The following is a 22,770-nucleotide window of genomic DNA, read 5'->3' on the forward strand; positions in this document are numbered from 1 at the left end:
ATTTACCACTACTCCTACTATTCACCCCCAAAAACTTGCACAAGTTCTTCGATCATCAAGTGATTGTTTCTGTAGTAAGTCTGAAAGATTTCCCCTCTCCCTGGTTTTTCCATTTTGGAATTTTGAAAAGCGCACCTTTCAACCAAGTACATCATTTAAACCATGCGCCAGAGCACTTGAATGATCACAAACTAAGAGACAAGTTGCATATTGTTACGAGGAAAGAAAAAAATCGTAAGGGACATGCTATGATGAGAATTGAAATACCATGACAGTTGCAGTGCGTTACACGACTTCATCATGAGATGTAAGTTTTAGAAATGCGTGCGACCTCAGGAATCAATGTATCTCAGTGATATAATAGAATTACAAATAACATATGTCTAAAGAGGCCATGTATTATGAGCAAATAGTAAACAGAAGTTGTTTGCACAAGTTCATCTTGCATTCGGAAGGATTCAAGGTTAACTTTTCCCAGCACATAGCCACGATGTTAGCGAGGATTTACAGGGGCACTCCCGCCGCCTTCGACATTCTTAGGCTCTGCCAAGTCCATTTTGGCCAAGCCAGACAGCACTTGCTTCTCCATCCAATTGCAGCGCGCGATAAGGGCAGTTACCCCGCTTTAATATTTTTTTGCCAGCCCAATCTTCGCAATCAGTTTCGAGGCTCGAGTGCGCAGAATCATACACTTCTAACATACAGGAAGCGAAGGGAGCCGTCTGCTCTCCCACAAAGTCAACACAATGGGGCTGCTTGCTGAGTCAAGGACGTAAGCTATTTGCGGACGGAGTGATTGTTGGAAACAGTCTCTAATATCAATTCAGGCGCCGGAAAATCCAGCACGATCCCAACAACACAAGATGGACTCGCGACACCACCACGTTCGGCCAGAAGATGCTGAGGTCGCAAGGCTGGGAACCCGGCCAATTCTTGGGAGCCAAAGACTCAGCACACTCTGAGTTCCACACCGCTGCGAATGCGTCGTACATCCGAGTCTCGCTCAAAGATGACATGAAGGGTCTCGGCTATAGCAAGTCCAAGGAGGACGAAGTCACCGGTCTCGACGTCTTCTCCGACCTACTGAGCCGTCTGAATGGAAAATCCGAAGCTGAAGTGGAAGAGAAGCAGCAAGCCCGACTTCAGGTCAAGATGCACGCCTATGTCGAACAGAAATGGGGTCCAATGAGATTCGTGCGAGGAGGCCTGCTGGTTGGCGATGTCATGGAAGAAGAGAGTGACAAGTCAAAAGACAATTCGGATGAATCAGAGAGTTCTTCTGAAACAGACAACAAGAAGTCCAAATCTAAGAAGAGAAAGGCTGAATCTCTGAAAGACGATGATGAGCAGTCAGAAGATGAGGAAGACGAGAAGAAGAAGAAGAAGAAGCAGCGAAAGGAAGAGCGAAAGGCTAAGAAGCTGGCAAAATCTGAGTCTGCCGAATCCAGTGACTCAGAAAAGGCCAAGAAGAAGGAGAAAAAGAGGGAGAAGAGGGAAAAGAAGGAGAAGAAGGAAAAGAAGAAGTCGAAGAAAGACAAGGCTCTAGCTGAAAAGGAGACCAGTGAAGACGCTGCAGAATCAGACGACACAGTGGAGAACCCATCATCGTCAAATAGCAGCTCAGAGAAAGTAAAGAGCTCCAAAAAGGACAAAAAGGAGAAGAAGGAGAAGAAAGAAAAGAAGGACAAGGACAAGAAGAAAAAGAAGAAGAAGGATGCAGACACATCCGACACAGAGATGCCCGATGCAGCTCCCTCAGTATCGCGTTCTGGGACGGCTACTCCGATAAGCACAGGCACATCAACACCATTGAGCCGCAACTTTTCCAGAGCACGATTCATTGCCCAGAAGCGAGCTGCTTTCGCGGATACCCAAGCATTAAAACAGGTACTTACACTTGTTGTCTATTCTTCTCCGAACGACCAATTTGCTAACAAAAAAATAGATCTTCATGGTCAAGGCATAGAAAAATGATATTTCTAAGCGCGGCGTTGATTTAATAAAAGTCCTTTTGCAAATTCATTCTCGACTGCTCAGAGGGCTTAGATCGGAATTCTTTTACAAAGGCTTAGACTAGAAGATTCTGGTATAATTGCGCATGGAGCATTGTTGGCGTTGTATATACGGATGGGAGGTTGTCAATTCGAGACTTTTGCATGTAGCTTTTGTACTTTATGTTGAAAATGAACTTGACTTTGAACAATAGCATTTGAAAAAGCACATGGAAGATCAGTGAGACGATATCAAGATCCATTTGGTGATGTAAACAATATACCCAAGACTATTGTATACTTTTGCTTTGATTGACAATTCACTTGAACTAACATGCTTTTATATAATTATGCAATTCTCCTTTTCTTTTCTTTTTCTTTTTTGCAAATTTATATCTGAATACTCCCTTGTATTGATTGGCCTCTGACAGATTGCTCTTGATACACCAGCGACTAGTGGCTGCTGTTTTGCGCTATCCCAAATTTGTCCACCGCCTACCCTTCCTAGCCACAGAAAATCAATCCGCCGGCAGAAAACAATAATTTTCCTCCAACTCCAAGCAAACACCAAAAAACTTGCGATCAAAAAGTTCACAATATTACTTATACCCCTAGATCCTTTTTGTTGCCACCCTTCTACCAAAATCAAAATAGGAAACTATTTCAATTATCAAAAACAAACGAAGAAGAGAGAGCCAAGCAGATAAAAAAAAAGGAAAAATGTCGGGCTCCTCGCCTGAATTCCTTCGCTTCACCGGCCACCGGTCCTTCGCCCGGCGCCTCACCATCTCGACCCTCACCGGCCGTCCCATCCACATCACCAAAATCCGAAGCTCCTCGCCCACGAACCCCGGCCTCGCGCCCCATGAGGTCTCCTTCCTGCGCCTCCTCGAGGCCGTCACCAACGGCAGCTCCATGCAAATCTCGTACAGTGGCACCACAATCACATACCACCCGGGCCTCATCACGGGCACAATCGCCGGCCTGGGCGCCGCCGAGGGCGACGTCATCGAGCACAGCATCCCCGTCACCTGCACGAGGGGCATCACCTACTTCCTGCTGCCGCTGTGTCTGCTGGCGCCCTTTTCAAAGGCGCACATGAATGTGCGGTTTTCCGGCCCCGGCGTCATCACATCCTCCACTGAGACTGGCGACGTCTCGGTCGACACGTTTCGTACTGCTATCCTCCCCCTCTTTGGACTGTTCGGCATCCCTCCCGCACGAATTGAGCTCCGAGTCCTGCAGCGCTCCTGCGCCGGTCCTGGCGGCAAAGGCGGCGGCGGCATCGTCGAGCTCCGCTTCGCCAGCCAAGTCCGCTTGCCCAAGACGCTGCATCTCAACCGAAGTCCCGGCCGAGTAAGGAAGATACGAGGAGTTGCTTACTGCACTGGTGTGTCTGCCTCAAATAACGCTCGCATGATACATTCCGCCCGCGAGATCCTAAACCCGTTCGTCACGGACATCCACATCGCGGCACAGTACGATCAGGCTCCATTGGTGCCTACAGGAGATAAAGCAGGTAGCAAGCGAAGACTGGGCATTGGATATGGCCTGAGTCTGGTGGCAGAATCCAGCTCTGTGGGTGTCATATACTCTGCAGATGTCGTCGTGTTGCCTTCTGGTGGAGAGGTCCCGGAAGATATTGGAAAGAGATGCGCCTACCAGCTGCTGGAGACCATCGCAAAGGGCGGCTGCGTGACTCCTGTGTCAGCAGGCTCTGTGCTTACGCTGATGGCTATGGGTTCCGAAGATGTTGGCAGATTAAGAATTGGCAGAGATATCCTTGGTACTGAGGAATTGGTTGAGCTTGCAAGAGATCTAAAGACGTTTGGCGCAAGTAGCTGGGGGCTGCGAGACGTTGAGGAAGACGATAGCGGGGATATTATCGTTTCCGTCAAGGGCACCGGTGTCGGTAATGTGGGAAGGAAAGTCGCCTAAGCTAAATAAATTAATCAATAGGAAAAGATGCCATGTCTCCTTATCTTGCTTTGGCATTTGGCGAAAATTACAGCGAAATATAGCAAGTCGGTGGAGGCTTTGGTTTGATAAAAGTTGAATTACCCGTTCCGTAGGTATATATTAATATGTACATACATGCCCTAGTTGCTAGGGCGAGTTATTTGATTCCGAAGAGTAGCGCCTCGACGCCGAGTCCGTATCCTCGCCATAGTTGCCCGATAACCAATAGCCTGGAGAGACAAGGCAGTTGAGCCTCCAGTCTTCATCAAGGCGGTTTTCATTGTATGAATGACATGATATTCGTTAAGCACGGCGTTGCCAGAGCTCATGATATCGGATAAATGTGTTCTCAGTGATTCGTCGTTCGAGTTGTCCCCGGTAACGGCCTGTAGCTGCTCGGAGCGGTCGTAGCGTTCATCTGCGCCTTCGCCATTCCCTTCGCCATTGCCCTGTCTATCAAGCTGCTGCAGCTCAATCTCGTCCGTCTCGTTAACCGTCACACCCGAGTCATGCCGTGAAACTCCTCGCTCTTCTGCGTCTAGATCTTCAGGGGAGCGTCCGGGGATGGGCTCAAGAACTCGATTGGAAAGTGGGCGGAATGTCTTGAGTGCAACTCGTAAGCCCTCTCGTTGATTGTGTATCGAAAGCATCAGCGACTGGATGGCAAGGATGATCAAATCAAACAATAGATAGTATAATCTATAGCTGGAAGGCATTTGCCCGACGAAATCGATAATCAACCCCCCCGTGTTGATATCCTCGATGATACTCAGGCCCCAGAGGAAGTGAATCAAAGAGATGCGACAGCATGCATAGTATATTAGGCACTAGTATCACAAGGACGTGTATATGAGTGGCCGGCATGAGCAGAGCGAAGGATTCGTCTTTAGGGGAGAGATACATGTATTGCGGTATGGCGCGCAGGATGAACTTGAGCATCGAGCATCTATATCACAGGAGCCGGATTAGTGTGCGGGTTCCTCCTAAACGAAGCCAATGAGGGCCATTTGGGGACAGCGAGAGGGAGGAAAGTTATGTCAACGCACTCCATATAATACATAGAGCTCAGTTCGGCAAATATGACAAGATCAAGTGTCTTGAGCAAATGTGTGAGAAACCCAAGCTTCTTGGCTAGTCCTGGATTCTGCTTCTTCTTGCTCCTCCTCTTATGCTGCCGGCCATTGCTAGACCTCGAGCGCTGCCGTGACCGAGAACGGCCGTGGGTGCCTGCTTCCGCATCGTTGGTGTTGTTGTTGGGTCCGATGGCAGGTGGTGAGAGCCGGTCGGGAATCCGCGCGGAAGACCTAGGCACGGCATCATTGTTCATAGTCGCCTATCATCATCCGGCTCAACTGAGGGGCTTGCTCTGCATCGAAGCAGGCCCAGAGATGGCTCGAGCTTGGGAGAAGCAGCAGCCAAGCAGTCTCTATCGTCGTCAGGGTCACAGGATTTGTGGAGCGCGGGCGTGACAAGGTTGAAGGTTGGCAGATAGCTAACAAGTCTGGCCAGCGGCAAGCAGTGTGTGATGGTCGCGCCTATTGAGCACTTCGGCGGATGGTGGAGTCATGGACAGGCAGCTTATTCGTCACACAAGGGGTTCCTGGTGGCTTATCTCAACCAACTGCTCAGGATCAACACTAAATCCGGCGGCCAGCCTGCGGGACTTTCGGTACGTACTCCGTTGCGGACGGCAGGCCCTCCCCCGCAAAACAGGGTCTCGCATGCCCCACGCAGCTCCATGCCGACCGGTACATGTACATTGGCAGCGGCGGATGACAACACCAGGAATGATGGACTTTGTACTCGCCCGAGCTGGCAGCCCTCGACGTCACAGAACGATGACGCTATGGCCGAACGCGCCACAGAAGAGGAGTTGGGCAGGGGAACGATGCCGATTGCAAACACATGGCGAGATGCCCGCCGGGTCGTTGTCTAAGCCAGTATGTGGTTCCACGTTCGCCCGTCGTTCCCCCTCTATAGATGAGACATTGGCTTCCAATCTTGGAGGATTCGGGGCCAATGCAGGCTGCATACTGGGGATTTGTACTAGTACTCACTATTGCAGTATCAAGATGGGGGTATATTGGCCAATTAGCACTGCCTTAGTAGGTGAATACTGTATGCAACTGCCGGCAAAGATGGTCTCGTGCACACACTTGTGCCTTGTATAGACAATATCGAACCATTTGTCGTCCATTTGTCGTGGCTGACTCAACCGCTGCTCGATCTCCGGGATCAGAAACAGGTCTCATTTTGCTTGGGCATCGATCGGCCTCTCCCTCGCTGTAAAATGGGCTGAGTTTGACATGGAACACCGTCCTAGCGCCGATCGAGACTCCCGCCACAAGTCGACATATGGTAGTGTCAATCGAGCTCGACGTGCGTGTGTCATTCTGGTGTGGTGAGCCGGGACTTCCATTGGCCGGTGTCATTGGTTCTCCGGCAAATGGTCAGAAAGCTTGTCCTGGCTGGCGGCTTTCGTTGTCTTTTCTCATGGAGCTACAACTACTTAAGGAGCTTCCCCTCCCGATTGTTCCCCCTCTCATCTCTATCACTGCCTGAATCATACCACCTCATCAAAACTTGCCTTACTGAACGAGTGAATTATCATTCAATTATAGCCACTGGCGCCCACACCACTAGCCATCATGAACAATCCCGAGCAGACCCAGAACCCTACACCAAACCAGAGCACCCGCCGTCGAGTGAGTCTCTCACCCCGCTCACCGCAACCCCACCGAACACACCGCTGACAGTGCCAATTATCTAGAGCTCTGGCTTCATGCCTGCCTTTGAGGGCCTCTCCCAACATCATCAAAATGCAAACAACAGCGCTCGGCGCCAGAGCATGACCGACCAACAATCCAAGCCGGGCATCTTTGGCCAGCTCTTCCACAAGTTAGTTCATCCGAGCCTCCGGCTGCCTATATGTCTAAATCTCGCCTAACTGTACATCGCAATTAGTACGCTTGGGAGGAATGCCAAGTAATAAACTGCAAACCCATTTGTCATATTCCATCCATTTTGTACCTTTCGCATCGACGGATTACTTTCACGTCCTCAAATTCTTGATTGCATTTGCGTATCTTCCCCTCAGGATGCCTCGCGCATCGGAGTTTCATCAATTGTGACAGCCGCGGAGTTAGGCCGGCAGACAGAATGAGCTCAGTGTAAAGATAAATGATAATAAATATTGTTAAGCAAAGACTGCACGCTGTGAGACCGACGCCCGTCTCTACCCCAGAGTCAATGCGGAGATGCATAAGACTCGCGACTAATGCAACGCTACCAAGGGCCAAGGGCCAATATAGCCGTTGAAAAGAGCCTGTACTCAGCGAGACATGCCATTCTATGTATACCGTCTATGAACTCTAAACCGCATAACTGAGACTCTATCGTGTAATGTATTTATCATGTTAGCCATCTAGCCCTACTTAACTCACACAACAAGGTACGAGAATGATCCAGGAAACAGTTGAAGTGGCATCTTGTCTTTGGCTGGCCACTCACCAACAGAAAACTACAGCGTGTGAAAGAGAAGGCCAACGAGGTGTGTAAGTGGAAAACGAGTCGGGTTAACAGCCGAAAGTACTTTGCGATACACTGCGTTGTGCTGGGATGCAAAGTACCTTTCCTGCGACTAGCAATCCTTATCGATAACGACGTGGTGGGCAGCAAATCCACCAGTAGCATAGCAGTCGCAAGAATCTTGACCATCAATCTGGAAAAAAAGTTTCGAAGCGCTCCAACGAGCGAGTGCCGGATGCACCACGCTCTACCGGACTCTCCAAAGTATGTCATGTCGACCGATACTTCGCGACCTTAGATGTCGAAATGACATCGTCTGCCGCTCATGTTTGACTGGCCGCGCAAAGCAGCCGGTGCAGGCTTGGTGGGCTGCTTCATACAGCTCTCAGGCCTCTAGAACAGTGAGCAAGGCAAGACTACGACCCCAATCACGACTCAATGCGGACATCACCCGCCAACCGACTCAGGCCGAACTGGCTGGCTACCTGGAGGGCCTAAAGAGACTGCAGGCCTCGGAAAAGAAGCAAAGCGATGGAGACGACTTTTCTGTCCGATTCTTCGAGCAGGGCGATCGAAGCCGGAAAGAATTGTCCAGTGAGCACGCCTTTGGGGAATCCCTAAGTGGAACTGAAACTGCCGAATTGCGGGACAATCTCTTCAATTTAGGGAGAGGGCTTCGCAACCCAGAAGAGAGAGATGCCTTTGGAGAGGTTCTGAACGAGATGGGGGGCGACTGGGGCAAGGCCAGCTCTGCGGACGACGTTGAGAAACTCATAGCGAAATTGGAAGACTATGCACGGTCGATTGACGATAGGATAAAGGAAGAAAGTACCAATCTTCCGAGGGGAGTGTTGGAGCAGCTTGTTGGGGATGTGCCGGAGCTCTCATTGGAGGAGGGTACATCCTCTGACGGAACTCGAGATTCTATACCGCAAGTCCTGATAAACCCAGACGAGATAACAACCAATCGACGCCGAAAACTTAACAAATTCAATTCTATCCTCACCCGATTCGCTCTCGCGGAGAAAGAATCAGGCTTGAAGCCAAAAGCAGTACAGTCGTTATACAAAGCATATCACTCGACCAGATTAGCCTTGGCTCAAAATTGGAGGGACGTCCCCCCCGCTTTGTGGCAGGTCCTCTGGAGAGCATTTTCGAGTACAAAAGACAGCGCCAATAGCTTATCACGTATTGCCGTTCTGGCCAGAGATATGAGCGATGCCGGGGCCACGCTTGACCCTGCACAACAGGTCCTCGCCATTGAAGCCATTTTTGTCGACGGATGGGAGTCCAAGGCCATGGAGAACTGGAGGCGGTCTATCAGCACGTTGGGAGCCGAAGATTCAGAGACATTTCAGAACTTTTGGGAGCTTGGGGCAAGGATATACTGCCGTGTGGGTGATTTGGGCCAAGCGGAGAGAGCAATAAATAAGCTCCTCAGTCGCAATATGAGCCCACGTATCTTGCTTCCGCTTATCCGGACTTGCTGCAACCAGGGAACCGAAGAAGGCAAACAAAAGGCATGGACTGCCTACCGCCAAATGAGACAGCTTTTGGGCAAGGATATGGGGCTCTCAGACTACGACCAAGTAGTCGCATGTTTCTTGACTGCTCACCAAGTTGAGAATGCCTTGTATGCCTTTGTGGACATGATGAGTGAGGGCCAGATCGATCTGATGAGTCAAAAGTATATGCCTTCGTCCATTGCGAACAAATTCTTCCTGGGCAAATGGCTGAAGCGACTAATCGGCGCTGGCGACTTGGATGGTGCTTTCAGTGTGGTCGAGTTTATGAGAGGAAAGGGCGTGGAGGCGTCACCGATACAACTGAATGGACTTATTGGCGCTTGGCAGCGGTCAGGCAGTGCTGAGAATTTTGAAAAGGCCGATGTCCTGGGATGGCAGATGGTCGGATCTAGACTCAAATTTGTCGCTCTCAGAAAATCTCACGGTGAGGACTCCAGCAGCAATGACGCATCATCACCGGAATCAACCCTGATGAATATGCCACGTGCTACCATCGAGACCTTCTCTCTTCTTGCCGAAAACTATCGCATGCGAAATCTCCATGAACGGTTGGAGACCTTGTGGAATGCCTTCCGTGAAGCGCAGATTAGCCCAGACGCTTTCATGATGAACCAGCTTCTCGAGTCGCTTATTCAGGAGGGCCAGCCCCAAGAAGCACTGGCTCTCTACCACTCTCTCATAGAGAACAGCAAAGTTGTGCCCGATCCATATACGTTCAGCGCGCTTTGGAAGACAGTTGGGGCGAATCGTTATCACATGATAATGGAGCCCGAGACGCAAAGAAAGGAGGCCGAGGCCACACGAGCCATGTTTAAAGAAACCGTCAAGCACAAGGACGTGTTCCAGCCCGATGGCATTGATGGGCAACTGGCTCGCAAAATCCTCCACACTTTCCGCCGCCTTCAAGATAACGCAGGCTTTCTCGTTGCCCTAGTCGTGTTTAAAGAGACGTTCCGATTCCTTCCTCCCGAGACGCTCGTCATGGAAATGGTCCTCGGTACCACCAAGCTCTCCTTGGATACGCCATCTCAACGCAGCAAGCTGATGAGGGCTAAGCGAGGGATTGACGGCGAGCTGCGAGCCTGGGCGGATTCCAACGGGGCGAGCCTAGAAGGCGACGAGGATCGCGGCGCTGCGTTATACGCCTTGTTGCAGAAGAAGTTTTGGCCTGCAAAGGGCAACGAAGAGGACAAACGGGAGATATTTGTGGAGGTGGCGACGCAAATGGGGGCACTTGAGTTGCTAGGATTGAAGAAGAGTGCTAGCAGAGGGTGAGAGTATGTTGTGTATGAATGATAATCTATAGATTGTACATTAGATATATGATGAATGACTGGATAGGCCATCTCCAAAGACAGGCGGGTTACTAGGATATAGACACTCACGAACACAATTTACTGTACCATAACATTTCTATGAATACCTCTTTACGCATAAGAAAGGAGCTTTCTACAACTTGTGAAGTTGATCACATTATTTCAAGCGATGTAATTGGTGCATCACATTAATCTAAATAGTTTCTGCTGGCAATCAATCTATTGTATATTAAAGCTATTCGTCTAAGATACCCATGGAACCCACCACCGAAATCCTCCTTCTCCTGCCTTGACTTTCCGGAACTCCAACGCTATGCAAAAATAATAGTGAAAGAGGAAAATAAGTGAAGCAGTATTTGCTTAATCTTTTTTTTTCTTCTCTCGTCTCACGTCTCCTGTTCATCTTAATGCCCCCCCCTTCATGTCGAAAATCCGAACCCAGCTTTCATTAAGTAGGTCAAATCACCCGTGGAGCACGATAGTTACTCTCCTTCCTCGATTTTCCGTGCTTGCACTTTGCCAGCGGCGCTGCTGCTACATGGACAGTATGATGTCTCGACTCCTACGTCAAGTCCATATCTTCGATGCCGTCGTCGCCCAGCCTATCACCAACTGAACTGAGACCTGAACTGGAAGCCCTTCTCATTTCTACAGTCCCAGGCTCGTCCCCGTTTTGTTGCGGCTGCTGCTTCTCGTCCCCATCTTCTTGATTTTCTATCGACTCTCGTGGTGTTGGTAATTCGGGAGCTTGCTGAGATATCCATTCGCCTATGCTGGTTATAGAGCCGCCTTCTACGAGGATCTCGTTGCCGTCTGTGTTTTTCCCAAAGATTGTGCCCTGCCATTTGGCATCGTCGCCGGTTTTGCTGTGCTTCTTTTTAAGAGCTGAAAAGCATGATATGTTAGCCAAATGTTTAAAAAGGGAAGACACGCTCATGTTCATTTATTTTGTTATTCCCCTCATCGTGTGCTTGTTTTTTTCTCTTACCTGCCAGATAGTCGGTAGCATCCGATTCAGTATCTCCGCTACCCAGCTCCATCATCTCCTTCATGCGCGTCCCAGAGAACCACTCTATAAACTCTTCCACCCCTCTTAGATCTTCTTCCCCCTTCCACAGTTGTTCGGTTTCAGTCCTCTCTGGCAGCAGGGCTCCGGCCTCTTGCAGTGCCATCCGGACGTCCACAATATCGTAGTCCCCCGCATCGCCGTGGTTGTTCATGGCATTTCTCGCCGTTTTTTCGCACAAAAGTGCCAAATATCGTGCCGCGATATCGGTCAGCGTATCGAGTACCGCTGGGCGCGTGCTGTGGTAGCCCGTCGCGCGAAGAACTTGCAGGATCGAGGGCCGCAAGAAAGCGTGGAACATCGAGGGCGGACGGGCCATCGCGAGGCGTTAAAGAGGCCTGAGGCTTGTGGATGTGTTGATAAAAAAGAATAAATAGCAGCAAGAGGTGCAGAACAAAGTTGGGTAGCAGTAATTGCTGTGAGAAAGCTGCTACAAAAGTGTTTTCTGAGGCTGTCGCATATGCTCTCTTGGACCTCATGGACTCTGCCGTACTGAGTAGCTCGCACAGCGCATATTCGCCTCTAATTTCGTTGATGCGCGATCTTATCCAGGGTATCGAGAGGAGACGGAGCTTGGTTGTGGCGGCTGGGCTGCAGATTTTATAGCGTGTTGGGCAGCTGCGTAAAGTGAAGCTTGTGTCGTGTGTAAAGAGAGAGATTCAGATTAAGCTCAGAGTTCTGTCTAGCAGAGAATCAACACAGTGCTATTACACAATGCGTATCTCGCACTGTGAATTCTTTCAATATACGGGTCTAGCATCAATTTAACATCTGCGCATGTCAAAATTTGAAGAGTGGAGTTCATGCAAGAATATATGAAGTCGATTAAATCGAAAGATGCATATCAGAAGAGCATTTTGGTTACAGCTTTGTGTGTATGCTATCAAATCAGAAGAAGAAGGAAAAAAGCGTCCCATCCAGTTATGCAATTTGTCAAACGCAAGATATAGATAGCCAACAAGCAAAATAGAGCCTCTTCCAAAGGGTCATATGTTTTACAAACATTTCCTACTCGTCCAAATCCAGTGCGAGAGCGAATATACCAAAGAAAAGTGCAAAATGATTATTCTTGCTCAGAGATCCCGCTGTACTTGTTGATCCAGTCCAGCACCTCTCTATGCCAAACCAGCGAGTTCTCTGGCTTGAGTACCCACTTGCCACCTGTTAGCATCTGAATTTACTTCTTGATGTTGAATACGTAGCTTGTTTAGACTCACATGATGCTCATCAGGGAACATGACAAACTTGCTAGGCACGCCGCGAGCTTGAAGGACGTTGAACATTGCCAAACCCTCAGAGATTGGCAGACGATAATCAAGCTCGTTGTGGATGACCTATGAACAAATGATGTTAGTTGCTGGTCATGAAAGCGTGATGTAGCTTGAATTCAGCCTACCAGCTGTGGTGTGGCCCAGTTGCCAGTGTACTTAGCCGGATCCCACTTCTCATAACCTTCACGGTTATCCCAGAGAGTACCGCCAAAGTCATGTTCGGGGAAGAATAGCTCTTCTGTAGACCACTGGCTGAGAGTTGAAAAGACACCGTCATGGCATACAAGCGCCTTGAATTTCCGCCCCAGATCGTGGCCCTGGATCCAGTCTGAAACAAATTAGCTGGTCTCTCTCGCTTTCACAAATGTCAGTACAACTTACTCATCATGTAGCCACCATACGATGCGCCGAGAGCAACTGCCCTATCTGTATCTATGTAGCTCATTTCTTTCTCGATATACTCGAAACATTTGACCAGGTCCACGTAGGGATCACCACCCCAGTTATTTTGAATGGCATCGGTGTGATCTTGGCCATAGCCTGTGCTTCCAGTCGGATTGGGGCTCACAACAACGTAGCCTTGCTCAGCAAAGATGGCAGGGTTCCACCGAGTACTCCAATCATCTCCCCAGGCCCCCTGTGGTCCACCGTGTACCAAGAAAGCCAAGGGGTACTTTTTAGAAGGGTCAAACGTTGAGGGGAGAGTGACCAAAGCATGAACCTTATAACCCTTGGAGCCCTCGTACCAGATCTCTTGACACTGTGATCTAGTCAAAGAGAAAGCTCGACCTTGTTTGGTTGTAGAGGAGACAACGGTGACCGATCTAGTAGCAGGGTCGAGTATCGAATAGTTGGAACTTTCGACTCGTGATCTCGTTGTTATCAGAAGCGATGAGCTGTCGCCGAGAACCTTTGCCTCAGCCACAGATCCGTCTTCGTGAATAGGGGCGGGCAGAGATTTGGCTTCCAACGGCGATGATGGCAGTTTCCACAGGACAACACGAGCATGCTTTTCGGCCGCAACGTACAGTTCCTTGTTGTCATGGCTCCACACGATCCAGTCGGGCTTGAGATCCCAGCCACCCTTGTCATCGTCGGTCTCGTAAAACTCTTGGACATTGCTCAGATCCGTCACGTCTGGAATCAACAACAGTCTCGTCTTATCGGCCTCGTACTGCTGAGACTTCATGCGAAGAAAGGCAACTTGTTTACCGTCATTAGAGAATGCGGGCGAGCTGGAGTATCCGAGCAGTCTTCCCGTCTTGACAATCTGGGGAACAGTCGGTTTATCCAAGAACGAACTCAGAGGAACGAAATAAAGGTCAGTCTTGGTGTGTCTCGCGTGATTCAGGTCTGGGTCCTTGGCAACAAATACAATGCCAGTCGAAGAGATGTCAAAATCACCGGCACCGCCAAAGGGGGGCACGGGAGAGTTCAATCGGGTGCCCGCAAGCAAATTGGTGAGCGCAGAGTTTCCAAGAGTCCATTTCCCGTCTACCTTCTGCAACTGACCATACCAAAGCGAATTCTTGTTCTCAGTGTTCCAGGAATCCCAATGGCGCACAAAAAGGGAATCGTAGATCTTGGCCGAAGTATGCGACTTTGGTTCCGCAGATGGATTGTAAAGCTGCCCGTCAGGAGTCGTCAGAGCTGCACAGCAGAAAGCCACTTTGTCTGCTGATAGAGGCTTGGCTTTGACGCTAGAAATGCTTCCAGCGAAGCGGTGGATGGTGTTTGTTCTACATATAAAGTGTCAGCTTCTTCATAAAGAAACTTCATTCTCAATGCTGAACCGCTGGGGAATCCGCTTACTCATTTGCGTCGAGGACATGTTGCGCCACCAGCGCCGAGGCACCGTTATCGAGGCCCTTGACATAGGCAACTTCCTTTTCGCTGATCCAGATAGGCTCGCTGGCCGCGGAGTCTTCGGAAACCAGGTGCGATGTTCCTTCTTTGATGTTGAGCACTCGGATCTGCGCAGTTTTGGAGTGGGTGTCGAACGAGTACGTCGAGACCTAAGAAGTGACGCCGTCTTAGTTGGGTTCCCTGCAGTCCATCCAATGCGAGCCAGCTCTAGTTCTTGGGTGCTTAAGAGCGCAATCTGAATTGGCCCTTGCTGTAGAAGAAAATCGTCTCCTCCCCAAGACTGCAGAGCTTTTTCAACATCGCATCCTCACTTACCGTGTATAAGACAAGCTCGCCCGTCGAATTGGGCACGCCGGGCGACCGCCGCGGCGCCGAGAGGAGAACCTCTGGGGTAAACTTTGCGGCCTGAATTGTCATCATCAAGGGCTGCTCAATTAACGTGCGAATACTATGAGTTGAGGACAGAAGGAGGAGGAGAAAAGGAAGAAGCAGCAGCCCAATATATTATTGGAGGAGAAGACCCCAACCAGCCCTGGATAAGAGGCCTGTCCAATAGTACGTGTTATCTCTGTGAGGACCCCGATGGCCTGGGAAGCCGCTATAAAGCTACTAGGACCCCGCATCTGCAACCCCGCACTACCAGCGTGTGCTGTTAGACCCAGCTGCTCCAACGCACTATTACTTGCACTGCTTTATTACTTCAAGTTTACCTAGATTGATACCTATCCGTATATGTACTGTTGTTATTCCTTCGACCTGACCGTCTAGTTATGTTGCCTCTCGTGTGTTTGCTTGTACTGCATATACAACACAACACCCTGAGGCTCCTATCCCTGTTTATGTGTTCTCAGTTGAGGTTCCTTTATCCTCGTATCTCTCCCCTCGTCTGCCTACCTAGGTATGTAAGCTGGCCCAGTATATAAAGCTCTTGCTATTATTAATTGGATATTAGCCTAGGAACTTTTGCCGTTGCTATAACCACTTTTATGTAATTTATTCACTGGATATTGATAACCTCGCGTCGAGCTCCGAAACTTTTGTCTTTTCATTAATAATTCGTCCAGAGCAAAGATAAGTAAAGAAGCAGCACTAGGAAAGGTCGTCGAGCAGCGCTGGCGCCGCAGCAACGCTACTAGCATCTTTTTGGATATTTGTACGCAGACAGTAGTGTGATGCCGCATTGAATTCCCCCTATACTGCTAATCTAGGTCTATTAGATCTATTAAATATATCTACTCTATTAAATCTACCTATTTACTCTATTAGCTTTAAACACGTTATGAGACCCATCTACTTCACTAAATCTATCTACTCTATTCAATCTACCTATTCACTCCATCGGCTATTCACTATCTGCGTTATCTGCACTATCAAGTATACCTACTCTATCGGCTCTATTCACTCCATCTTCACTTTACATTCGTTTTAGTCTATTCTATTGCCCCACATTTCTCTAAGATCATCTTCTATTAACTCGCTTCTCTTCTATTTTGCCAGTCCACCCACCTTTGCTCATTTTCAACTTCAGCCAGCCATCTCAATGCAAACATCTGGCGTATCACCTCAAGGCTCAAACCCATATGGTATCGTATGGCCAGATACCATTATATGAGGCTTCGCTACTAGCATATCGTGCTCAATATCATAGCTTCCGCGGCAGCCTCAGAAGAAGGCCGTCATGAAACCTCAGTAATCAAAATTATGCAAGAAAGAGTTCTCTTTGACCCCAGGGTCAACCAATTCGGCATCCGGCAACTTTCTCAAAAGGTCATGAGGCGGGAGTAGCACAGGTCGCTTCACTTACCCTCAGCAAAGTATGACCCGAGCTAATAGAGAAAGTGGTGGGATCAACTTCATTGTCTATCAAGAAGGCCTTCTTATTACATATGACTGGCGTAACGCCCACATCCTATACACTAACCTTGGGGGAATTTGACTACAATGTTGATCAAGTTCCATGTTAAAAACCTTGCGGTAATCCGTGACAGACAGGCGCCAACCGCGACTGAACAAGCGAGGCTAAACCACCGCATAAATACCGAGCCTACTGTGGGCGTTGAGCATGTGCTGAAGCTATCTATTACTCTTTGACAATAATTGCGGGTTGGCCCACATCTTCTTGCGGACCTGCAGAGATGGCTTTGTTAACTTGCCTTCTGAGAGGTTTGACTAGCTTCTTTGGTTAACCGCTACAACGATTTTTGCTAGGATTCTGGATTTATGCCACCAATATGTCCATCAGCTTGCCTTGGTACCCAATTTCCGAGGCAGAAACTTTTATTGTGAGAACTAACATGATGAGCACTGGAGTGAACCTGCATTCGCCTACATGTTACTTGCTCTCATCACAGTCTAAGAGCAAAGCGTTGACGGTCCAGTGACCTACTGTATCAACTTAACGGGGATCAGGGCACAGATCGCAAGCCTGTGCAACTAATCAACAGATTTACGGCAGATTGAATAGACTCGGAAAGACATGCAAGGTTCACTAGCAAAACCCAAGGTTAAGAATTCATTTCATGATCATCAACAGCGAGAAGTGGCCACAACAGCTGTCCACGGAGTGCAGTTTGCCAATATGGCTTACTGGCTCTTTACCAGAGATTGCCATCTTCGAGATGATACGATCATATTTTCATCACCCATTTAACAGATACGACGGGCTGGGATGAATGGGGTAATAAGACGAATTATTACTCAGGCGTGATAACGAAAGAATTGGGCTTACTTCTATCCATTGTGGCCAAGGCTATCATGAGTGGAAGCCCCCGCAGTTTCCATACCAGAAACAGCGACATCTTGACGAAGACGATCCTCGACATGTCAAAAACTATGATTATCGAGATGGCAGAGAAATGGATCGGTATGAGTGAGGGTCAGTTGCGGGATAAGTTCAAAGGCAATTGAAAGATATATCCACGAAGTGGAAGTCAAATGTGAAAAGATGGAGGAAGATAGGCTACTCCAGGCCCAGGTGGAAGCGCGTCGGAAGCCACTTCATGGATCTGGAGAGTTCATTAGATTTAGAGATGATGTCTTACTGCTACTTTTACTATATCTACTATATCTACTATATCTACTATATCTACTATATCTACTATATCTACTATATCTACTATATCTACTATATTAAAATCTAGATTTAGTAAACAGCCATGGCATTTATTCTTAATTAATCAGGGATATTACTCCTAGATATCCATATTGATCTGATAACGTCTACATTACTCCCATGGCAGCCTTGCGGCGTTAATGTTTATTGGATTTCAGATGCTTGTCGAGGTGACCTTTCGTGTTAAACGCCTTGTTGCAAATTGAACAATGATGTGTCTTGTTCGCCTTGTTCTTTGCACAGAATGCCCTCAATCTCATCGTCTCCATAGAAACTGCCTTTAGCCTGCCGCCCTGTGACAGCCTGACCTGCTCTTTGTGAGCTTTGGTATTAAGATGTTTTTTTGAGAGCTGTGATTGAGGCGAGGTTGATATCGCAGGTGTTGCAACGGTGCTTGGCTGATGCTTTAGCGCCTTCTCGAACACCAGCAGCAATTTCATGGACTCTGTCTCTGTTGCTATTCGCCATGGAATCCGAGACGGTAGAGCCGCGAATCCCAGACGTACAAGCTGCTGCTACTGCGTTTCGTACTATTGCCGAGCAACTAGTCCATGCCATTTTATCTCTGGGCCTGCGTGCTAGAAATCCTTGCAAGTCTTTGGCTTTCTGCTTTGCAACATATATCCTGCTGAGCTCCGCGTGGCGTGCGAGGTATCCTTCCAAGTCTTTGGCCTTTAGCTTAGCAATATATCACTTTCTGTACTCTGCTCGATGCACGCGTTGCTTCTCTGCATATTCAATAAGTTCATCCTCCGTCATGTCGAGTCCCTCTGGTAATTCCATAAAAGAGACATGACTACAAAGAGCAAGCCAGTCGACAGCCTCTCTTTTCCAGGACAAGATATTGGTCCAAGCGGTGTCGAGGGATTTTGGACCAGCAAAAAAAGATAATACAGAGCACGGCTTCGAGTGCAAGGAACCGGAGTCGAGCTGAAGGAACCAAAGCGACAGGAGGAATTGGTGCCGCGATGGGTTATGGTATAGGTTAAAAAAGCGAGGTAGAAGGACGGTGAAAAGTTCATGAAAGCCAGGATATTATTCAACGTTGGGGGGGCTCTTAGGATATATACGTAGTACTAAGTTTAGGCGAGGAGGGAAGGTACGAATAGATGGAGGAGTCCACTACACCTAAGGCAAAATGGAAAGAGGCAAGAAGCAGCAGTAGTAGCAGTAGTAGCAGTAGTAGCAGTTGAATCATGTTAACCTGCCAGAGTCAACCTACTTCTGCCATGGGGGAAAGTACCTGTTGGGCCACCTGCTAAGTTGCGACCGACAAAAGTGCAGAAACCGCTCAGAAAGAAGCCAGTGGGAGTAACTACCGGGAGAGAAGCCGAAACAGCTGAAGCCCTGGCAACCCGTCGCGAGAAAGCAGCCTTGGAAAGTGTCCGGGACAATAACCTTCCTGATGGAGTACTGACGATTCTTAGTATATTAATTTAACCAACTGCCATAGACGAAATCTTGGTTCTTTGAAGACATTGATATTGATAACAAAGATGATATCTAGCTACTATCATCTTGCTTTCATCACATCTTTCAACGCCGAGCAATCGCTAATACCTCATAAATCAACTACCATTGCCCCCAAACGCCGTGCATGTCGTATCCCTATCCGACCACATGCCATCCTTCTAAAAACGCCCATGTTATACCCATTTGTCTCTTTCCAGGGAGGCACAAATGCGTGTGCCCCAAAGAAGCCCCTGAGCCTCCCGTCGAAAATGCCAACATTTTGTTATAGCCACAAGTAGCTTTTCAGCCCTATCACTTCCTTGAAGCCCCAAAGTTCGTTCGCTTCTTATTGGTCTGCGCGTCATTCTCGCTATCCTCCGTGTCTCTCTTCTTAGGCTTGTTCGCTTTATTCCCGCCCGCGGAAGTTGGCGTAGGATTGCCCGATGCGCTGTCTCGATACGTGGTGGATAACGGTGTCGGAGCAGGAGTCGAGCCTACCGATCCAGGAGCCGAAGAGTCCTGAAAACACAGAGATATCCAGTTAGTTTCGATGAACATGATAATGGCTGATGATACCTCAGCGTATAAATCTTCCAGACTGGGCGGTCTTACCCCGTTATTCGGTCGATATGAAATTGACGAGCGCGAAAACACGCGGTTCTGTTCCGCCGGGCCCGTCTTACGCCGCTGGGCTGCCGCGCCACTTGTTCCCTTCATGTAGTTGTCAAAGCCTGTGATGATGTTGCCGCTGGGGGTGCTGTCGAGATAGGCGGTTTCCTTTTGGGCGATGCTCTCTTCCATCGACGCCTATGACGAATTTTTTTTATTGATTAGCATGTTGAACGATGCGCCATAACAAGGATAAACATAAAAGTATAAAAAGCTAATGGCAAAACTCACCAGGCGCCGTTCCAGTTGCCTGCGGCGGTCGACCAAGTCTCGCACGCGCGCCTGCGCCTTCTTGTACTCTGCCATGGTTGGTTGCGCTTCGCCGGGTCGAGATGTAGATGCTTGCGTGTTATCAGCCATGCGCCGCCGCTCGTATGTTCGATGGCTGTCGGCGTCACGGCGATGCGGTCGTCAAGTTGTGGATGAAATGAGGTTGGCGACCCGTATTTTTGATGCTGTCATGAAAAAGTAGCACCGAAGTTCTGGCAGCGGGATTGAGAGGCGCCGCAGCGAATGTCACTCCACTTCAGCTGATCGCTGCTTGCCGCTAGGCCTTGCAGACCAGCTAAAAGGTCATCAACACTCGCAATACTAAAAGTATGAATCATCAACTTGGCGCAGGTGATTACTTATGTATATCAATCATAAGTTACCGTCTAGATGATGCGCTCATTCTTGTTTAGCTTCTACGGGCTCCTATTTAAAGATGTATGCTGCGAGGAATGACTGTAGAGGGCTACTACTTATTAATACTGGTCCAGGTGCAGTTACAAACAGGCATCGCTTTTTCTTTCCAACGTGTACTTTGGTAGAGCTAACCAGGTTCTTTTCGGCTCATTCATGCTTGCTAAGCAAGTATGAGTGCCATTTTCTTCTTCTTTTTCTGGAGACGGGTGCTTTAGCAGCAGTTAGCCTCAGCTGTTGTTCTATGCCAGTATCAAAGGTTCTCATCTGCTTAATCTCTCTTTACAAGAGCTCACTTGGGAAAACTCTCTGGCACGGCTGTCTTTGGAGTAGTGAGCTTTATATCGTTTGATGCTTCACCACGCATCAATCATTCAGCGTCAGCCCAGAAACTAGAGACCAGCCACTCGCTTCTTCCATCAATAAAAGACTTGACTCACATCTCGAGCTGTCAATAGCTGTTTAGGGGTAGCTAAGGGTTCGGAGCACGTGATTCATCTTCCAAAGTATCAGCTAGCTTGCCATGATTTGACGGAGACGAGGGCGCAGAAGAGCTATTGCGTCTCAGCCTTTCAGATTCCTTGCCCTTTGCTGAGGCTTCATTATCGTTACGGCGACGATTATTACGGCGGCGGCGTCCGTTGTCATTATCCGACCCAGACTCATGAGCGCCGCCACCTCTTCGGCGTTCTCGTCGGCGCTTTGGAGGCGAGTTTGACCGGGGGCTATCCATGGATCGATTGCGTCGACGGACCGGACTGCGGCTACGCGCTTCCGAAGGACTCCGCGAACGAGAGGATGGAGTCGCCGAGTAACGTCTTCGTCGCTCGACTGACCGACTCCTGGAGGCAGACTGCCGTCTTCGCTTTGGTGGAGGTGAGGCGCGCTCTGAGGAAGCTGAGCGTCGATTTCGAGCGTCACGACGATCTCTACCGTTGCGCGATTGCCGTCTTGGTCGATAAGCATCTCCGCGAGGGGACCTAGATCTTTTTCTTGAATCTCTGTAACGACCGGGGCCGCCTTTGCGCCGTGGAGGACTTCTTGAGCCCCGGTCGCTGCGAGACATGCTGCTGCTTCGAGAACGCGATCGCTCAGACGCTGACTCAGATGGCGAGCGGCTTCGCCGTCGCGCCCAGCCACGATCGCGCCCCCGGCCGCTGCGATTTGGAGGCACATAGCTATCCCGACGATACGAGTCCCCGGAAGCACGGTGTCGAGTTTCGGGAGAACGTGATCTGTTTGCATTCCAACCATGACCTCCTCTCCCACGGCCCTCGGAAGCTCGATCTCCACGGCGGCCCGGTCGACCGCCCCTGTCGTTTGCTCGGTCTCGGCGATCTCGATCTTTCAACTCTGTAACTTCTCGGTCACGACGGTCGGAGTCTTCGCGGCGCTTTCTGGCAGTTTCAGCAGCTTTATCTGCCTCAATCTAGATTGCCGTTAGATCTAGCTCCAGTGGGAAATAAACAAAGTACCAACCTTTTCCTGCATCAGCTCAAGTTTCTTGGCCTCTAGCAGCTCTTTGGGTACGCCCTGCGGGTTGCCTTGAGCGCTTAACAGCAATTTCCATAGCTCCTTGCAGAATGGCGCAGTCTCTTTATCCAAAAATCCCGTAAGCTGTATCTGAAGCGATTTGATGTCGGGCTAGCAACCACAATGGTCAGCATGGCAGATTTTATAGTTCAAAATGTCGTAAACAAAGAGCAATGGGTAAGCAAACGCACGTGTCTAGGTCCCTCGATCAAATTGAAACACAGCTCGATCACAACATCGTCTTCATTGCCCAGAATTTCAGAGATCCTGTTAGCAATCCATCTGTGAGATTTGCGGTCAGCACTGGAAAAGTCGGAACTCCATGATAAGGCAGAGAGACATGGGGACCCAGTGACAAACTTTTTTATAACCTGGAGATTGACCTTTTGCATGTCAACCTTCTGGCTAAACTCGGCAGGGAATTTGGTCGACTTCATGAGCCGAGCATCTCCTGCTGAAGCCATTGCAGCACGAGTCGCAGTGGCGATATTGTGTGATGAGCGCGTCTGCGAAGCTTGTAAGATAGAAGAAAAAGGTTAGCAAGGTGACGTCTGTGCTGCTCTTAGCCAAAAGTGCCAAGCAGACTTCGTATCGAGAATTATGCACGGGCCAAGCTTGGGCCGGCATCCATCAACCCACCGGGCGCACTAGGCAAAAAGCTACCCAGCAGTACTCTCCACGTCTGCTCGTCCAAAGCGGCGCAAAAGTATAGTTGGGTAGTGGCAGCTTTAGAATGCTTCCAGGACCTTGGGCAAGCTTTCAGCGGCTAGGCTGCAAAAGCTTCAGCGAGTGCGTAG

The 22,770-nt window shown here is 49.2% G+C and overlaps 10 protein-coding genes across 10 annotated transcripts; 4 read left to right on the forward strand and 6 right to left on the reverse strand.

Moving 5' to 3' along the window:
- The first annotated feature begins 678 nt into the window (after positions 1–678).
- On the forward strand, positions 679–2,212 carry TrAtP1_007927 (uncharacterized protein). Its single transcript, XM_014092725.2, has 3 exons — positions 679–772; positions 828–1,887; positions 1,946–2,212. The coding sequence occupies exons 1-3, from the start codon at positions 747–749 to the stop codon at positions 1,964–1,966; spliced, it is 1,107 nt and encodes a 368-aa protein (XP_013948200.1). The 5' UTR covers positions 679–746; the 3' UTR covers positions 1,967–2,212.
- Positions 2,213–2,711: 499 nt separating this feature from the next.
- TrAtP1_007928 (uncharacterized protein) lies at positions 2,712–3,929 on the forward strand (the record flags this gene model as incomplete). Its single annotated transcript, XM_014092726.2, has 1 exon — positions 2,712–3,929. The coding sequence occupies one exon, from the start codon at positions 2,712–2,714 to the stop codon at positions 3,927–3,929; it is 1,218 nt and encodes a 405-aa protein (XP_013948201.1).
- Positions 3,930–4,090: 161 nt separating this feature from the next.
- TrAtP1_007929 (uncharacterized protein) lies at positions 4,091–4,666 on the reverse strand (the record flags this gene model as incomplete). Its single annotated transcript, XM_066113725.1, has 1 exon — positions 4,091–4,666. The coding sequence occupies one exon, from the start codon at positions 4,664–4,666 to the stop codon at positions 4,091–4,093; it is 576 nt and encodes a 191-aa protein (XP_065969812.1).
- A 230-nt stretch (positions 4,667–4,896) lies between these two features.
- On the reverse strand, positions 4,897–5,277 carry TrAtP1_007930 (uncharacterized protein; the record flags this gene model as incomplete). The annotated part of the gene is made up of 1 exon (XM_014092727.2): positions 4,897–5,277. The coding sequence occupies one exon, from the start codon at positions 5,275–5,277 to the stop codon at positions 4,897–4,899; it is 381 nt and encodes a 126-aa protein (XP_013948202.2).
- A 1,133-nt stretch (positions 5,278–6,410) lies between these two features.
- TrAtP1_007931 (uncharacterized protein) lies at positions 6,411–7,156 on the forward strand. Its single transcript, XM_014092728.2, has 3 exons — positions 6,411–6,655; positions 6,721–6,848; positions 6,915–7,156. The coding sequence occupies exons 1-3, from the start codon at positions 6,599–6,601 to the stop codon at positions 6,937–6,939; spliced, it is 210 nt and encodes a 69-aa protein (XP_013948203.1). The 5' UTR covers positions 6,411–6,598; the 3' UTR covers positions 6,940–7,156.
- Positions 7,157–7,676: 520 nt separating this feature from the next.
- Positions 7,677–10,459, forward strand: TrAtP1_007932 (uncharacterized protein). The gene has a single exon (XM_014092729.2). The coding sequence runs from the start codon at positions 7,745–7,747 to the stop codon at positions 10,277–10,279; it is 2,535 nt and encodes an 844-aa protein (XP_013948204.1). The 5' UTR covers positions 7,677–7,744; the 3' UTR covers positions 10,280–10,459.
- Positions 10,460–10,526: 67 nt separating this feature from the next.
- Positions 10,527–12,025, reverse strand: TrAtP1_007933 (uncharacterized protein). Its single transcript, XM_014092730.2, has 2 exons — positions 11,309–12,025; positions 10,527–11,205 (listed from the first exon to the last, which is right to left on the reverse strand). The coding sequence occupies exons 1-2, from the start codon at positions 11,703–11,705 to the stop codon at positions 10,883–10,885; spliced, it is 720 nt and encodes a 239-aa protein (XP_013948205.1). The 5' UTR covers positions 11,706–12,025; the 3' UTR covers positions 10,527–10,882.
- Positions 12,026–12,192: 167 nt separating this feature from the next.
- On the reverse strand, positions 12,193–15,069 carry TrAtP1_007934 (uncharacterized protein). The gene is made up of 6 exons (XM_014092731.2): positions 14,839–15,069; positions 14,470–14,672; positions 13,039–14,396; positions 12,783–12,985; positions 12,604–12,720; positions 12,193–12,539 (listed from the first exon to the last, which is right to left on the reverse strand). Exons 1-6 carry the CDS (start codon positions 14,941–14,943, stop codon positions 12,450–12,452), a joined length of 2,076 nt encoding a protein of 691 aa, XP_013948206.1. The 5' UTR covers positions 14,944–15,069; the 3' UTR covers positions 12,193–12,449.
- A 3,972-nt stretch (positions 15,070–19,041) lies between these two features.
- Positions 19,042–20,256, reverse strand: TrAtP1_007935 (uncharacterized protein). The gene is made up of 2 exons (XM_066113726.1): positions 19,988–20,256; positions 19,042–19,894 (listed from the first exon to the last, which is right to left on the reverse strand). The coding sequence occupies exons 1-2, from the start codon at positions 20,114–20,116 to the stop codon at positions 19,400–19,402; spliced, it is 624 nt and encodes a 207-aa protein (XP_065969813.1). The 5' UTR covers positions 20,117–20,256; the 3' UTR covers positions 19,042–19,399.
- A 100-nt stretch (positions 20,257–20,356) lies between these two features.
- On the reverse strand, positions 20,357–22,488 carry TrAtP1_007936 (uncharacterized protein). The gene is made up of 5 exons (XM_066113727.1): positions 22,334–22,488; positions 22,165–22,255; positions 21,920–22,084; positions 20,881–21,869; positions 20,357–20,794 (listed from the first exon to the last, which is right to left on the reverse strand). Exons 1-4 carry the CDS (start codon positions 22,435–22,437, stop codon positions 20,913–20,915), a joined length of 1,317 nt encoding a protein of 438 aa, XP_065969814.1. The 5' UTR covers positions 22,438–22,488; the 3' UTR covers positions 20,357–20,794; positions 20,881–20,912.
- Between the last annotated feature and the right edge of the window lie 282 nt (positions 22,489–22,770).

This window comes from Trichoderma atroviride, chromosome 4, assembly GCF_020647795.1.
Source record: "Trichoderma atroviride chromosome 4, complete sequence".
In the NCBI taxonomy this organism is placed as follows: domain Eukaryota; kingdom Fungi; phylum Ascomycota; class Sordariomycetes; order Hypocreales; family Hypocreaceae; genus Trichoderma; species Trichoderma atroviride.